Here is a 17423-nt window from a genome sequence, read left to right as displayed (position 1 = left end):
AAGAAGACAGCTCTAAAAATGCTTTTCTAAAATATGATTGTCATGTCTTGGCTAAATGGAATTTTTCTTGAGGACCAAATTATAAAATGATAGAAACATTTTTTTTTCTTTTTTTGTGTTTTATTGAAATTATTACTTCACCCAATAGTTGAAACAGCACTTCTCCAAGCGTGGTTCATTGTCTATTTGCATTAGAAGTTCATGGGAATTAAAGAATTGGAAACTGTGGAAATGGGACCAGGGAATCCACATTTTTCGGTAAGTGGTTCTTCTCCAGAGGAAAGTTTAAGACTATTGTTTTGGATGTTAGAAGCTTCCCTACCTACTTTAAGATCACTAGTTATCTCAATTCATCCTTTTCCACTTAGGAATTTTGACCAGTAGCACCTGCAGTTGAGGGTGGCTGGGTCTACCCTCTGATCCCCTCCAGTGACTTGCCAGGACTGACACTGCTTCTGTGAGACTGTCATCAGATGGTGTGCACTAACAGGGCAACAGGGTGACTACGGCCACACAAGTGCTGGCTCTGAGGCTTGGCCCAGCACTCTGGAGGAACCCAGAAAACCTTGCGATGCACTTCCCATGACAGTGACATTTTAAGCTCAATGAAGCTACTTCAAGGATCAGGCGACAGCTCCTGGAGAAGGCATCTGATTGTCTCTTTCACTAACTCCATCTCTGCTGAGTTGAGGAGCAAGGAGCCAGGAGTTATTAGACAGGTGAGAATTCTGGTTTTGATGGCCAAGACCTGAAGCTTAGGTGACAGGATCTGGCTTGAGTTTGCCTGTTTCAACTCCGCCTCAGCTACATTTGAGAAACATGAATTCATCCTTCCCTTCCTCTCATAGGATATTATTTCCACTCAATTTAAGAGACGGGAAAAATCCCATCAAGATGCGTATACTGGGACTTGAATCCTTTCACTTTGAGTTACAGATGAACCATGCTTTCAGTTTTGTATGATTCCAAGTGATATCCTAACTTTCACGAATAATGATTGACATTACACACTCGGGGTATTTTCAAGTATATATCTGTCTTTGTCTCAAGAGTAATTTAAATGGAGCTAAAAAAGTGTGTGCCCAGGTTACTTTTGCAAAGGAACAGAGGCAGCACGAGGAAACGCCTTGAAGCGGAAGGCCAACAAACAAAATTGGCAAGTGAAGTGGGTTTCCCAACCCCCTGAAAACCATGGTGCATCCCAATAATGTTTACTTCCTCAACAGAAAGCAAGACATTTACTAATGATTTTACAGGGAAGGATGGGAAGCCCATCACTAAAAATACAAGGCTGACAGCTCCCAGCCCAGGGGCATAGGGGATCAGCAGCAAGAAAGGGGAGTGTGTTGGGAAGGAGGCAGGAAAGGAGACAGGCTGCTGGCTGTGCAGATGGCTCCACACAATCAAGACAGCTTTCTAACAGAAGTGTCTACTTACATTTCCGCCCCCAGCAGCATGTTTGATGTTATCCTTGGAACCACATCTGGACTGAACCTTGCTAAAATCGATCTTCTTGTTTAAAATGCTAACCTAAAAGGAATTGGAGGTAACTTCACTTTGCGTTTTTCTTTCAATATGCTGGGTAGAGGGAACCAGGATGGGTAGTGCCAAAAAGGCTCCGCACTCCCATCTACCTACATAGCCATTTAAGGGAAAAAACTATTATAACCCTGGAACTAAAGAGCAGATCTATCATACAAATCTGAGCCTCTGTGGCCCTCCACTCCCAAGGGCCAAATGCTTGAGAATTGAGATAGCCCAGCTGTAGGCAGGTGTAATCCAGAAACAATGAGAGGAACAGAAAAATAAAATTTGGATCATTGGTGAGGAGCAGGCTTCCACGATCATGGGCAACACTGGGACTCAGGTTCAGGTTCACTCTATGGAGGTTTCAGGAGTATAACTCAGTGTAGTTCAGCTCAGGATCCTGAAAGATAAGCCAGCACCCAGCCCCTTCTCCCCTTAATCCCGGCAGTGTCAGTCATCATAATTACAAATTACCTAGTACACTTGACTTAACTGTATTATTGGTCCACATACCCCAGATGAAGTTCACAATTGGTCTAGTGAATGCTACAGGTGAGGTTTCTCATTCTTTCAGGGGCAGAACCCCTAGTTTTCTAAGAGAGCCAACAATGAGGCTCTGAGCCTCCTCTGCTGAAAGGGCTGTACGATTCCCTTGCAGGTTTGGCTCAATGGCTTTCTGGAGGGCCTCTCTGACCACTGCTTATAAACAGCCATTACTCTTGGATGGTGAGTGTGGAAGCATTCTTTCCATTATTAGAGGGGAGGAAACCAAAGACCATTAGTTAGCTGACTTGTACTAGGTCATGTAGAGGTAGTCCAGAGCTTGCTTGGGTCCAACAGGTTTGAGAGTAGGGAAATATTTGATTTCTATTTTCAGGAAGTCCAGTATTCTTCCTGAAGACAAAAGCAAATCCACACAACAGAAAGTCGAGATCTGAAAAGACATTATTCTGGTGTAATGTAACGTGCAAAGTAATAACTCCTGTGACTTCTTTCATGTGTCTTTTGAATTCTGTATGTCTTGGAGGAAAGGTAAGCAATGTAAGCATGCAAAGAAAGGTTTATTTTTGTTGCTTGTTTGTTTGATTTTACTTTGTTTAATACTACTACTCTCCCCCCGACACACCCCCACTCTCCCCCTCACACACCCCTACTCTCCCAACAGCTGAAAAGAAATCGCATTTTCAGTGCTTTAGGGGACACTTTATCCATATATGTGTGTGTGTGTGTGTATATATATATATATATATATATATATATATATATATATATATATAATAAAAAGCCAAATAAATTTATCCTAGATATACAGCTGTACCCCCAAATATTATCACATCTCTTGGTCTTTGCAAAAAAGAATAAAAATTCAAGAGGACATGAATCCTGACTATTTTTAAGTAGACAAAGCTTAAATTGCAACGCCTGCCCAACACTGACAAGACAGCCGTCCCTTACAGGGAAATATCACTAACAACTCTCATTGGCAGCCCAAAGGAAGGGCCTCTTGTCAAAATCTAAATTCAAAAGACATGATGACTGGGCCATTCCTTGGGGCATAATAAACATTTCAACAAAAGGGGGGCTATCACAGAGTCTAAAGCTAACTATAAGTATAGTTGCACTCTAAGAGTTTCATGTAAACTACACATGCAGATACCTTTCAGTTGATAAGGGCCATTATGTTTCAAAGCACAAAGATAAATTAATTTTAGAAAGGAAATAATTTCAATTTATTATTTCTAACAATAATACTCTTATATAGTCTCCATGAAGACCTAATCATTTTGACAATGAAGTAGAATTCATCTAAGCCATTTTTTTAATTCTTGGGGATATAGAGTCTCATGCGAGTATTTTATTTACAAATTTTAAATTAGAGATCATTACAAATCACCAATCAAGTGACCCATGACCAAATAACCATAGCCAAATGTTAAATCTGATCCACTTTTTGCAAAAATGGAAATTCCAAATCCAGTTGTATGAATCTGACTCTAACATTTAATCAACTTTCAACAATTTTTATGATTTCCAATACAAATTATTCCAACCCAAAGGGATCACACACGCTGCCAGCATTATTTAGGGATAACTTGAACCTTAAAATCTTAAAACTTCAAGCCTGACTTCTGTTGATTTCCCCCAGATTTTCTAGACAGTCATCCATTTTCTAGTGAGACAACTCACTGGCCTTTTTCAATAGTAGACTTTCTCAACCTATGTCTTCCCAATCTATAATGTGAAATAGACCTTTGACATGCATTCATGGCACATTCTTTATACACTTCCATATTTGCAATAGCATCGCAGTATCTTGTTTTTGTCTAAAATGAGCCACAGTTTGACATTCACCAACCTGCTTGATTGTTGAGTAGATGAAAACAAACCCACTAGGGCAATGGATGCTTGATGCTCAGTATAATTCACCCGCTAGCTTGACACTTGCACTGAGCACTCGCCTAGGCTGTGTGACTCACATTTACACCTTAGAAAAATTACACCATTTCATGCCAAAGATCTCTAGGATCATTTACAAATAACTAACACCTCAGAGAGTTAATTCCACAAATACCAGCCATTCTCTCTCTCTCTCTCTCTCTCTCTCTCTCTCTCTCTCTCTCTCACACACACACACACACACACACACACACACACACACACAAATTATATAAAATGGAAAAATAGATGGCTGCTACGAAGGATAAAGCTTCATTCAAGATTAGTTTTTTATCAGAGCTGAGATTTACTCTCCGTGTTCTATGGATAGATCTAAATAAAGTTACTTTCTTTGGGAAGAGTTTACATTAAACTTTTGCTTTTCTAAAAGCATATGTCAAGTAAAAGTTATTTTAACATCTTAGAGACTGTCTAAAAATATATGTAACAAACTTCTATTTGGCCAATTACCTAATTTTCTATATTAATGGTATGAAAAAAAATATTTGAATAATCATTATCCAAGATTAACTCTACGACGCATTTTAATCTTTATCAATTTTTTTCAACCAAGGTTTCCGTGTACTATTAATGCACAATGGGGTGACCTGCAAGTGACAATCTTCCCTTCTGCATACTTCACAATGGGAGTGAAATGTATTATATCAATCAGCTGGATCACCTTCCTAAAACTCTGTCTTATTCAAAATTCTCCCAAACTCCTTATTTCCTATTAAATGCATCAAAACCTCTTAGCCATGCGACCAGGGTTCTCAGCAATTCTGATTTTTGAGCCCGCTCTTAATACTTTATATTTTGGGCCAGACTGTGTTACATTTCATACTTTAAGGGCCTTGTTTATATTTTCAAGTTCATCCCCATGCTTTCTTTATGTTATCAACTCTTGCTAGTTGAAGATAAACCATCCTTCAAGGGTCAGTCCCTCTACAGTGGGAGGCCAACAAAAAAGGATTTCAGTCGCATGGACAAACACTGGTGATTTACTTGCATACGTAGTTGACTTTTCATTCACATAAGGGTCATAGAAATACGAAGAGTTATAAAGAATAGGTTAATGTAATTGAATAATTAGAATTATTTTATTTTACTTTTTACTAATTCTATCTATTCATCCACCATGCTGGGGAAGAACAGTGCAATTACTTTCTAGGTAGTCCTGGTGTAACTCGTTTGATTTTATCATGATGGTTCAACTGAAATGATCAGCCATTTTACCCTTTCTGCATGTAAATTTAATTGCTCCTTTAGAGAAATTAACTTTTTTCCCCTCAGTGGGGTTATCCTAAAAAAGGACAGGAAGACAAAATGCGGGCTATGCCTGTAAGCAATAGTAAATCTCTCTTACTGGAGAGTAGAAATATGAAAAATGTAAAATAAAAGAAAATACAATCCTAAATTACAGCTTTTAGCAGAACAATTTCTAAACCAGAGGCATTAATCTGAATGTCAAGTTGAATTTCTTGAAAATGAGATTTTGATTTTTTTTTTTTTAATATTTAACACTTTTTTATGCTGCTTGCTTTATCAAAAGATCGCCATGTCAGTTCCAGGTAGTGAGATCTGGAGAGCAGCTGTAGTCCAAAAGCTTGGATTCTGTTCCTGGCTCTCCCACAGCCTAGCGCGAGGTAGGGTCTTCAGACATCCTCTGGGTAGGAACATCAATTGCAACATCATTTCTTTCTTGAACATTGTCATAGAGAAAACCTTTTTTTTTTTTGAAAGTATAGTGACTTCCATTTAGCTTTACAGGGGAGTAAGCTTTTCCTTTGGGTTTGCCTCATTTCTCAGGAGTGCTTAAAATGAAGCCTTCCTTTGTCCTTGCATTATAAAAACATTTTTCTCACTCTCCCAAAAGTGCTTCCCATTCTATAACACCCAATTTTAATAAAAAGTATTTATCTAGCCTCTATAGAGTCCTGAGGCATCACATATTAAAACAAAAACATGACTACATCAGATATTCCTGAGAACTGGAAGTTCTCTGTAACAAATGATGTTTTTCAAAAACTCATCTGCTAACAACCCTGTGCTCTGGTTAAAATGCATACAGGTGTACAAATTTTATGATCCATTCTGAATTTTAATTAACCCTGACTATAATAACCAATAACTTTTTCAAAACTAAGCATATGAAATAGAAACAATAAATACAGTTGGGTACACATTTAAATAGAAAAAATAGTTTATGTCAAAACATAAAATTCCAAAGAACTCTAAAATAAAAGGATAAAGTGGAGGGCCCATTAAGGTGTCCAATTTTCCTATGTAAGCTGTGTCACATAGCACAGAAAGTAGAACCATATTTAAAAACTTTGGGGTGAATAGATAATGCTGAAAATTTTGGAAAAAACTTTTTGGTAAAATAGACAACAAGTTCAGTCATTAGCCTCACTGTTAAATACTTTTTAAGTGATTTCTCAATGAATAGAACAGTCATGTGATTCATGAAAATTAACAGATAATAAGTTCATATGCTATAATTTCTTGACATTACATTTTTTTTAGTTTAAATTTTTAAGAAATTTTAAGGACTAGTGAACCAAGTTATTAAAGAAAGTGACTTAATGAGTCTGTTCAGTTGTTTGAAAACAACCCGAGACTGAAGTCTGTCCCAAAAAAGAACTCCACAGGTCTCAACTTTGTAAACCCAAAGCAGTAATTTTTTCATACTTTTTAATAATTATTATTTATGAAGCCGAGCTCCAAAACTTTTCATTACCCTACAAAAGATGCTTGAATTATAGTTATAAAAGTTTATTGCATAAAGACAGGGTCCCTGATCTTGAGAAGCTTTCATTTTGAAATAATGTTGACTTTGATTTAAAAAAAAAAAAAGCCTTGTCAATGGAATATAATGTATTTCAGTGCACAGTTTTCCTCATGCTGGGTTGGCTGACTATATTTTAAGCTCACGGGGGATATTTTATTACTCTCCTTATTTAGCACTTATTTCTAGCCCTGAATAGATGACAAAAATGGCTTGGAAAAAAGTTAAAATTAAATACGGCAATACACTAAGGAGGCCAAGAAATAAAAACCACCTTTTTTCTGCCTAGATTGTAGAGACCAAGCCTTATTGTTTCATTCTCTTTTTGTCATATAGTACCCAGAAGAATCTTAGTAAATGTTAGATGAAAGAATACATGCATGAATAAGAAAAAAATCTAAACAAGCTTCAATCCTTCTCTTTTAGTTTATAAAATTTATAATTTTATTTTATAAATTTAAATTAAATTAAATTTAAATTTTATAAGGTTACCTACACATTAGTAGTGTTCAGTAGACCTTCATGGTGGTGACCATCATAATTTTATATAACAAGAAAAAAATCCTGTTAACTATAATTTATTAGTTGCCTCCAGAATTCCATTTTTTCCATGAATATAAAATTGAAAGCAACGCATTCAAATGAACATATGAAAGGCTTAAAAAGGTTTCAGGATAATGCCTAAAACTTTATAAGAAAACATAAATAAAAACGATTCTATTCTATGTTTCACTCATTTCATTTCCTCCTTCTTGTCTCTCTAATGATCCCTCTTCCACAATCGCACTCCGTTTCCGAAACTGATTTTTCACTCAGCTGTAGCTTGCCCTTTGTGGCACAAATACTTATTATGGAGTCTATCAGAATAACTAAATGAATTTTTTTTGTATGAGCTATAATGCAAAATTACTATCATACTCTAAGGGAAACCATAGATTTGAGAACTATAATAAAAATGACCCCATAGTCTATTTAAGTAGGATGGTGCTATATACAAAAACAAGTATTATTTTGTTGCTTCTACTTTACAAATAAAAAACCTGAGGACCAGAGAGGTTAGCATCTAAGGTTACACAATAAATTAACAGAAAAGCTGGACCAAGAACTCAGCTCTTACTTACTTCATGGTCCAATATTGTTTTAGCCAAATTCACTGTGGTCCAAACATGGCAAGTTTCTTGGGGTAACACTTGTAATGGCATTAGGCATTCACACCTATTCAATAAGCCACTGGAAAGAATGCATCTCTCCATGCATATGGTATACTACATTCATTCAACTGTCATGCAACAAATATTTATTGAGCACTTACTATATACTGGACCCTGAGGACAAGATGGATCTCACCCCTGATTTTGTGGAGCTTATAGTCTAGTGGGTGAGAAGGGATAGACATTAAATAACTATACAATGGAATGCTTCATGTGGTGAGAAGCACTGGGTACAGTATGGAGAGTATGTCAGAGAAAGGAACAGATGCAGGGAGACTAGTTAAAAACAACTGCAGTGACCTTGACAAGAGGTCATGTATCCTGTGCTATGGTGGTGCAGAGCAGACTGAAAGAAATGGACAGATCTACAAGCTGTGGAGGGCAAAAAATCATTAGCACTTAAAGATGGCCAGGATATGGGATGAGGAAAAGGGAGATGAAAAGATGGCTCAGGTTTTTAATTTGGTAATATTAAAGTCCTATTATTTGAATAGGTGTAATAGCATTGAACATGATCATTTAATGTGAACTTTCTACTCTGAAAGATTTATGTAACATCAGCCACACCAATGTCCTTGCTGCTCCTAGATCCTGCAGGCCTGCTGCCACCTCAGGGCGTTTGTGTGTGTGTTTTCCTCTGCCTGAGAGCATTTTCCCCAGTTATCCGCATGGCCAATTCCTTCACCTCCTTGACGTCTTTATTCAAATATCATGTTCTCAGGCCTGTCCTCCTCACTCTATCAGAAATGCAATTTCCCCTCAAAGTATCCTAAGCCACTTTTGTGGCTTTATTTTTCTCATTCACACTTAGCACTTTCTTACATACTTTTCCTATATGATTTTTTTTTCTTTTCCTTCTAGGAAGTAAGTTTTACGAAGGTAAGAATTTCAGGAATTGCTGTCTGTTTTGTTCAGTTATGTTCTCAGTACTCAGCACACATTATGACACTTAATAAGTACTCAATAAATACCTGTTGAATAAATGATTGAGTAAATGAATATATTACTTTGAGTTTATGGAATTACTTCGGAAATGAAAGACGGCTCACCATGTTATTTTAAGGATGCCAAGTTTGACTTTAGAATTAATATTTCATTATTGGTCCTTGATTATCCATAAGAATTCAAAAGTTAGCTAACTATCCTCTATTTTAAAATCCTGATTTTTAGAATAATTTAAAAAATAATGTTAGTTGTAGGAGGATACAAAAAAAATGATAAAAAATGCAACATAACTTTCCAAATTTAATGGTCTCAACTTTTCAATAGTGTATTCATAGAACATATTATCTGCATTATAATATGTTATAAAATATGTTATCTGCATATATAAATATTATAAAAGATCAGAAGCTTCAAATTTCAATCGTGATATGATAAAATCTTGGTGTGGAAGGGAGTGCTAAGGGAGTGACCATTTTCATGTTGTACGACAAACGTTAAAGCAAACAAATAAACAAAAAAGGCTAATTATATAAAACTGCATACTTTATAGACAATGATCACTCATTAAATAAAAATTATACAACCTGACTTTGTAGCTCAGCCATTAAAGGATGACATTATAAGAACACAGGTAATATGAAAACTTGTTTCTTATTCTGTGAAAATATGAAAGTTGGATAATAAGAAGCTGACTACCTTGGACAGTCAATATCCCTGAATTCAATGGGTCCATGTAGTACTGAGAGATAGAAATTAGACAGCTTTATTTCTAGAATGCAAGAACGTACTTCATAGGTTCTACTGTGATGGGTTTATCTAAATAAAATATTTTTAAAAGATGCTAGGGTAAGATTGACTGAATAGTAATAAGCTGACAAATTCTACAAGATTCTTTATATACAAGATGAGTACTGTTGTTTATTTGAACAGGAGTGGCTTGCTTGAAGATGCTACTATCACTAGCCCAGCTGACCTGAAAATGACTGACTGATCCATGAAAGAAGCAGAGGTACATAATTTATAAGGCTATCCATCAAACCCATAGAAATGGCCATGCAGAGATCATCATCTACTTAACCTCCCACCCGACAAGCTGTAAATGAAAACAGTCTCTGTGAAACCACCTCATTAATACATTTCAACTATGACAAAGGTACAAAAATTGTGCTTTGCATGGTGATCTGCATAAGGCTGATGGAGAAAAAACAAACCTATCAAAACATGTAGTCATATTCAATATATATCAACATGCCTATAAGAAATATATAGAAAAGGCATAAAGTACCGTTCATTGAGTTGTTGCTTACATGTTTTTATGCCACATATTTAGAGAAATTATTTTCCTACCTTTGTTTCATCAAGAAACTGCATTCTTATAAAACTAAAACTATTTATTTTAAAGTTTAGATTTAGATTTAAAGTAGATTAGGGAGCTAACTACATTTAGATAGTTTCAAATTAATACACTTAATAAGATTGTCTGACCTCTACCTTGAGTTAAATTAGCCAAGCTCACTATCTATAGTGAATTCAGGATTGCGTGTATTCTTTCCAATAGAACAAATTGGTTTTAGGTAAAAGGATTAACTTTATTGCTTTCTGTCAAGCTCCCCTATCTTCAGCTATCTTCTCTATGTCATTAGGCACAGGTTTGCCTTGTGGAACTAGGCCAAGGAGTTGAGCCTCTTTGCAAATAAAAAACTGGACAGTAACAGGAGAGAGAACAGATATAAGCACAAAACCTATACATGCGGAAGAGCTATAAATGTTCAAATTGGGGCAAATAAGAAAGCTTCCTAACTTGGAAAGTTTTTGAATTCCAAAGACATATACATCTTTTATTATACATTTCCTCTCCTAATTCTTAGTGATGGCACAAACTTTAAAACAATAAGAATAAAGCTTTTAAAATGAAATCATTTACATGTAATCTAACCATTCCAAATTTTGTGACTATAGAGCCCATGCAGGCGGATTAAGGTTACATCTACAAATTTACTCTCATCTTCATTAATGAGCAGTGTGTGACTATTTTTCTCATTACGTACAGACCACATATCTACATTGCAAAACATGGCCCCTACAGAAAGTATCACCATTGTCCTGTCCTCGTCAATGATTTCCTGTCCATTCAAATATCCTAGGATTATCCATTTAATCCTGGGAACAACATGCACGTGGCTTCAAGTTCCCTAACAGAGTGCATTTATAGATTCTCAAGCAGATACCAAAGGTCTTTAGCATGTCATCTTGATAATTTCTAAGAAGTTTTAACACAACAAGATTTTCCTAGTCATTTTATAAAGTAGGAACACTAACAATCCAGTCAAACCCTCCAGTTTAACATGAGGAGAGAAAGAACCTCTCCTCACTGCCTGTATCTGAGAAGATTATACACTGAAATGAGGTTTTTAGGGGGATTGTGTTAAAATATTGAGTGATACATTTTTCATACAAAGACAGTTCAACTGCAGTGCATCTCAATTGCCCGATTCATCTCCTCCTCCAATTTGAATGCACTGATGCCATCTCTGACAAATGGACGGCAAATACCTTCCTTCCACCTGCTTCTTATCTTGGTGAGGATATCCTTCTTGCTTCCAACGAAAGTCACTTCATAACTCCACTGTTTGAATTTTTTCCAAGTTATCTGACGCTGAGATAGGATAATTTTGTAGCAGGTTAACACTTCCCTTAATAAACAAAAGATTTTCTTCAAATGACACTGTGATTTGGGGGCTATTTTTGTACTTTCTGCAATTTTTTTGGTTACGTGTCTTTACTAGTCCTTAATTTTCACAACCTCTAGGGCAGTTTCAGTTCAGTTCAAAAGAATAAGACATCTTTATATCAGTTTTATGAATTACCCAGTATAGTAGAAGTCAATTAAGGTTAGACATAGAAATATGTGCAACCAGATATTATAAAGAAGCAGAAATGATGAAAATAAGTAAGTTTTCATATTTTTCAGATTGGTTTAACCTCAGTGACCCCAGCAAAGTAGAGGCTATAACTACTCTTTTTGTTTCTACGTTGAGGAATGCTTTGAATGAAACCATGTATTATATAATTTCTATGTCAAACTATATCAATAATGACCCCTTTTTATTAAATTTTCTTTTTAGTTTTAATAAAATATCTTGGAAATAATCTATATTCCCTGTGATTCTAAGAAGAAACAGATTCTTTTAAGTATCAATATTTTCCAGAATATAAGAAGCAAACCCCACATTTAATTAAGGAGAATACTAAGACATGGGATATTTATAAAGAGAACTGATTTTAAATATACATAATATTACTCTATTTTAACAGGTCTCACAAAAAACTAAAATGATACACTTGTAAATTGGCACTAGATTGATTTTATTCAACTTACTCTTTCAAATTATTTATGTATAAATATAAAAATAATATGACATCCAGATATTTCCCAAAGGCCAAAAATATTTCCTTCTCTTGGATGTGCAAAACTGATGAATGCAAGAATAATACAAGATTTTTGGAATTATAGGTGCAAATTTGTTAGAATATATATTGTTTTTTGCTTAAAAAGTTTTCTTACAGCTCATATTTTTAATAACATCTTTCTATGACAAAGTATCTTTCTATGACTATAGTATTATAGAATGTTATAGTTGTTCTGAAAAGGGCAAACTGAGGACTCCTTCCCTAACTTTGGTTGATTTTTTCTTAACTTCTTGGGATTTCTTGAACAGAATCATGAAACAGAAAAAAATTCTGTTGCTAAAGGAAGAGCAACACTGAATTTTTGTTCCAATGGTGAGCAGGAGTCTGATAGCTTCACATTTTCGTAAGATCTTTCTTTAAACCTGCCTGAAAATATATTTTCTTCGAAGGAAGGAGGGATACCACAAATCAGTGGCAGGAAATATCAGAGACAAGAAAGAGTGTGGCAGAAAAGAATATTGAATATTAAAGAATATAAAATTTAAAGAATATTAAAAGGAAAGGCTTTCTTGGGATATTGAAAGGGCACTCACTACAAGTTTTTCCATGTACAAAGCAAATTATTACTTTCCTCTTTCTCTCAAGGATGGGCGTTTATCACGTCAATGACACACACACACAAAAGTCAACCTACCCAATGGGTAGATCAATACCGCAAGGGAAATATTAAATGATATTTGTATTATCTCCTTCCAGGCTAATTGATTTGTCTAAACATACAGTGTAAAAGCAAGTCAGAACTCAAAGCTCCCTGGTTGGAAAAGATGTGACGGTTTGCTCTGGAGCTGGAATTAAGAGTTAATAGGCAGAGCTTTATCAATAACTCTATTCAATACAATTAATCTTAAATAGGGTTTTAGTACAATAACTATTAATCAGAACCATATATAACTGTCTACTTATTGCCAACATGAGTATCTTCCCTTTGCAATGTTTACGCAATAGCTGCCAGCGAAGAACTGGGTAAACTGTGCTGTCATTTTTAAGTGAACTCGGGGAAATGGCAGAAGATATAACAGGAAATCCTTGGGGAAGAAGGAAGAAGATAAAACTGGAATCACTAAAATATGGTCAGATGAGCTCACAGTCAGGATCTAAAATAGAACACTCAAATTTATATCGGAAATGTAATTTTAATCTCAAGTTAAAATCTACAAGGCAATAGAAATATGTACAGAAAAGATCTGTTAAGCAATCAAAAGAGAGATTCTCCTATACACGGTCAAGTCAATTTTTATCTACTAATAACCAGAAGACATGGGCATGCCATGTGATTTTCATTATATCGCTATTTTATAAGCTAGCTTTCTCATATAAGGGCCAGGCTCTTGGCAATGAATCCTAACCAGCAACTCTTTACGACCTCCACCTCCCTTTAAGAGGAACTTAAAGGACGGACTGTTAGCTTATATATATATTATGAGGAAGACATCATAATAATTAGTGGGATTTTTACACCTGGCAGCAAATATGTATTCATATGACACTTACCTGCCCCCCTTTAGGCTGGTATTTGATGTTGTCCGTTGATCCGATTTTGGATTTGACATTCTTCAGGTCTGGCAGTGGTTGGTTAATAAGCCGGAGCTGCTTGGGAGTAGCAGGAGATTTTGGAGGAGTGCGTATGATGGCGACTTTCTTCTCACTGGGCACCAAGATGGCAGATTTGGGGGTTCCCGGTGTGTGAGGGGTCCTGGGATAGCTAGGGGTTCCAGGAGTGCCTGGTGTGCGTGAAGAATAGCTTGGTGGGGTGCCAGGAGTGATGGCAGTTGATCCAGGGGTAGTGGGTGTTGAGGTGCCACTTTTTCCTGCTCTGCGAATTGGCTCTGACCCTGCATTAACAAATAAAACAAAACCCAAACCACAGCATCGGAAAGTGGTCCTCAAGGGGTCCTTCTCCCCATAACTGTTAGAACTCACAATACATTAAATTTCTAGTGTTTCGAATATTTACGAATTACAATAATGCTCTAAATGATGAGAACCTCCTTTTAAGTGACATTTTTCTTAAACATACACTGCTATCAATGCAAGAGGAATACGGGTTTTCCTGGTTTGCTATTCTTGATTCTTATTATGAATGTGTCCAAAACTATTACTTCTGTGATCATTAAGGCATACAGATATGCCTGTATTTGCAAAAAGAATCTGCACTTAATGTCCTAGGTGGGCTCATATCTACTAAAGATTCTCTGTGTGATATGCAGAACATTCATTCTTCTGGGTAGTAAGTTCATTCTGACACCCAGGTTGACATACAACATACAACTGTGTATTTAGAGCACATAATTTTGGCCCATGTAGAAAGTTATTTATTCAATTCTGTTTCAGTGTTACCTCCTTAGCTTATATGGAGGAGAGCTGTGGGTTGCAAATGTGTTCATTGGAAGCTGTTCCATTAGGTCAGGTATCGTTCTGCACTACCACATATTTCATTTATAGGGGAATTTGTCTCAGCTCTTAACCAAAAAGCCCATTTCTCTCCCTAGAAAACCAGGATGTTTTAACAATATATTCACAGTGAATCTTGTACCTGATTGTTTTTTCTCTTCTGCTTTCATTAGTTTGATAGTTTAGAGTAAAATTAATATAATAGCCCCTCTCTGTCAATTATATAGGATATTGCAAAATACATTTTTTTTTTGGCCTCAACTTGACCTTAGCCTCATTTTGCCATTGAACCCCTTTCCCTCCATTTTCCTATACTAGGTTTCTTCTAAATTATCTTTTAAAAGTGTTTTTGAATGCTATTTCAAATGCTTTTATGAAATAATAATAATATAAATAAAAGTACAACTTACTGATTTCAAAGCACTTTTGTAAATACCAAACATCTGACAACCAAAAAAGCACGATTGTTACAGGCAGCTCTTTTCATCCCTAATTTGAAAATGAGGCTGTTGAGGCTCATTTACCCAGATGATATTAAATTCTAAGCCAAATACAATATTTAGCTTCTAAATATTTGTTTAACTTTCCTTTAACATAAAAACACTTTCTCTTGGAATAATACATTGACTCTAATCATAGAACACTTATTTACATTACACATTTATTATACAAATTCTTTTACTTTTTTTGCACTTTATAGGAAGGGCATGATTTTTATTTTTTACTACTGAGCACGTGTACTTTGTAAAAAAATCAGTGAATTTTCTAGAAATATAGGGGATAAAGGTATAACTCATAAATTTTAAAACCAATGAAGTGGAAAGAATCTTACTCATCTAATGCAACAGATCATCAGTACAGGGAGTTCAGTACAGTGACAAGAAGGACAATTAATCTTTGCTTAAATATTTATAAATAGTGAGCTCAAGAGAGCTTCTTAGGTAATTGCAATGTACAGACAAGGCAAATCTAACCATTGGTCTAGGTTCAATCTTCTGGAGGAACACAAAACAAATTTACTTTATCTTTCAGTCAACCATTTTCCCGTATCAAGTGAAAGTTGCCCTCGATCTTTTGGTATTGTAACATAAGGGCAAAAACATAGGTAAATTCTTCAACTGACAACATGAAATGGGATGCGAGAAGACTGAAGTGATAAATCAGTGTGCACTTTCATTGCTTTCCACAAAAATGGTATTGTTAAGATCAGGATGATACAACCACATCCAACTTGCTTTTTGTACCTTCTTTGCTACAAAGTTTGTTTATGGCAAGTTTTTGATGCAGGCTTAAGTCAGTTACTATGTCCTTCTGAAAAATCTCTTCAGAAACCTTATTTCTTCCTTAAATGTTTTCTCTAGGACTTCATAACCTCTGAACAGCTCAGGTCTGTTGGTGAGGTGACTTCTCTGTATTATTTGCCACTATACCTACCACTGGTGCCTTTCATGGGACCTGAACATAGTAGGTGCTCAATTTATCAGTGTGCCGATGTGGGCTTTTTTTGTTTGTTCGTTTGTTTTTTACTTTATGGAGACTAAACTTAAGCAATATTCTAAATGTGCATAACAATTTTCACTAAAAGAACAAAAATTTAAAGTAAGGCTTGTTTCTATACTCTTAGAAAATAGCTTTAAGCTTTGGAAAACTAAAGAGTGAAGGTTTTGTGTTATATTTGGAGAATGAGGAAAAATCACTAAAGACACTAAAACATTTTTTTTTTAAATTACAAGTTATTTAATTAAACTGTGCTTATTTATCTTGTCAACTCCTCAATGACAATGTTTTTCCCTTCTCTTGGGCTAAATGAGCTTACTGCATAGCATTGTTTCTTTTAAATCTTTTCAGTAGCTGTACAAAATGCCAGAACAGTCTTGTGTGCAGTTAAGATAGGCAAATTGCATTCTCTTCTAATTGTTCCTGTGCCTTTTAGCTAGAGATACTTATTTTAGTAGAGATAAACCCTGTATTCTTAGGTTATCAGAATATCAGTTATGTTCACTGCCAAATAAAACAATGCAACATGCTTATGAATGTAAGTCAAGTTAGAAAGTCAAAGTATTATTGGCGTAGAACATAAAAAGCCATTTATACACAGATATATTTTAAGTGGGTTTCTTTAATTGGGGAATTGGGGGAGGGGAATAAACAAGTTTCTGTCCTCTTTTGTTGTTGTTGTTGTTCTGTCTAGTTTACACAGATACATTTTAAAGGGCAGAGCACAGTGGCTTGAAGATGTGGCTTTATGGAGGAGGTATCATTTTGCTTCCATAGCGAGGTGTGCCTTTGGAGAGCATTTGATGCCTTCGTATTGTCTAAAGAGCCCTATTTCAACTCCAGATATTTGGAGTTAAGGTCTTTCCTTTGGAGATTACTAACTTTTAAATGCCTTCTTTGCAAGTTTCACGTTAATATTTTATTTTTGCTAAGGCAAATAACAGTTTTAGTGATTTCAACATGTTCCTAGCACATATTTAAAAGTATGTTAATACTTCACAAAACTAAATGATGTAGAGCACAATTGCTTTAATTATAATAAACACTTTCATCATAGACAAAAAAAAAACCCCACTGTTTAAGTGTCATGAAAAATACCTACATTTGGGGCCGGCCGAGTGGCGCGATGGTTAAGAACTCGCTTGGGATGCCAGAGG

General features: G+C 35.6%; 1 protein-coding gene across 22 annotated transcripts in view; it reads right to left on the bottom strand.

Annotated features, from left to right (window-relative positions):
- MAP2 (microtubule associated protein 2) overlaps positions 1-17423 on the bottom strand; it is a 274645-nt gene that overhangs the window by 9599 nt on the left and 247623 nt on the right. For 20 of the 22 annotated variants that reach the window (XM_019656879.1, XM_019656881.1, XM_019656874.1 and 17 more), the window contains 2 exons: positions 13870-14210; positions 1438-1530 (listed from right to left, as the gene is read on the bottom strand). In XM_019656879.1, the coding sequence (XP_019512424.1) occupies positions 1438-1530; positions 13870-14210 (434 nt within the window). Of the gene's footprint in view, positions 1-1433; positions 1531-13869; positions 14211-17423 lie in introns of all 22 variants that reach the window. The other 2 variants (XM_019656895.1, XM_019656885.1) reach the window with 2 other exon arrangements.

Source organism: Hipposideros armiger, unplaced genomic scaffold (assembly GCF_001890085.2).
Source record: "Hipposideros armiger isolate ML-2016 unplaced genomic scaffold, ASM189008v1 scaffold_268, whole genome shotgun sequence".
In the NCBI taxonomy this organism is placed as follows: Eukaryota; Metazoa; Chordata; class Mammalia; order Chiroptera; family Hipposideridae; genus Hipposideros; species Hipposideros armiger.
The sequence above is the reverse complement of the archived record's forward strand: the minus strand, read 5'-3'. Positions and strand labels throughout refer to the sequence as shown.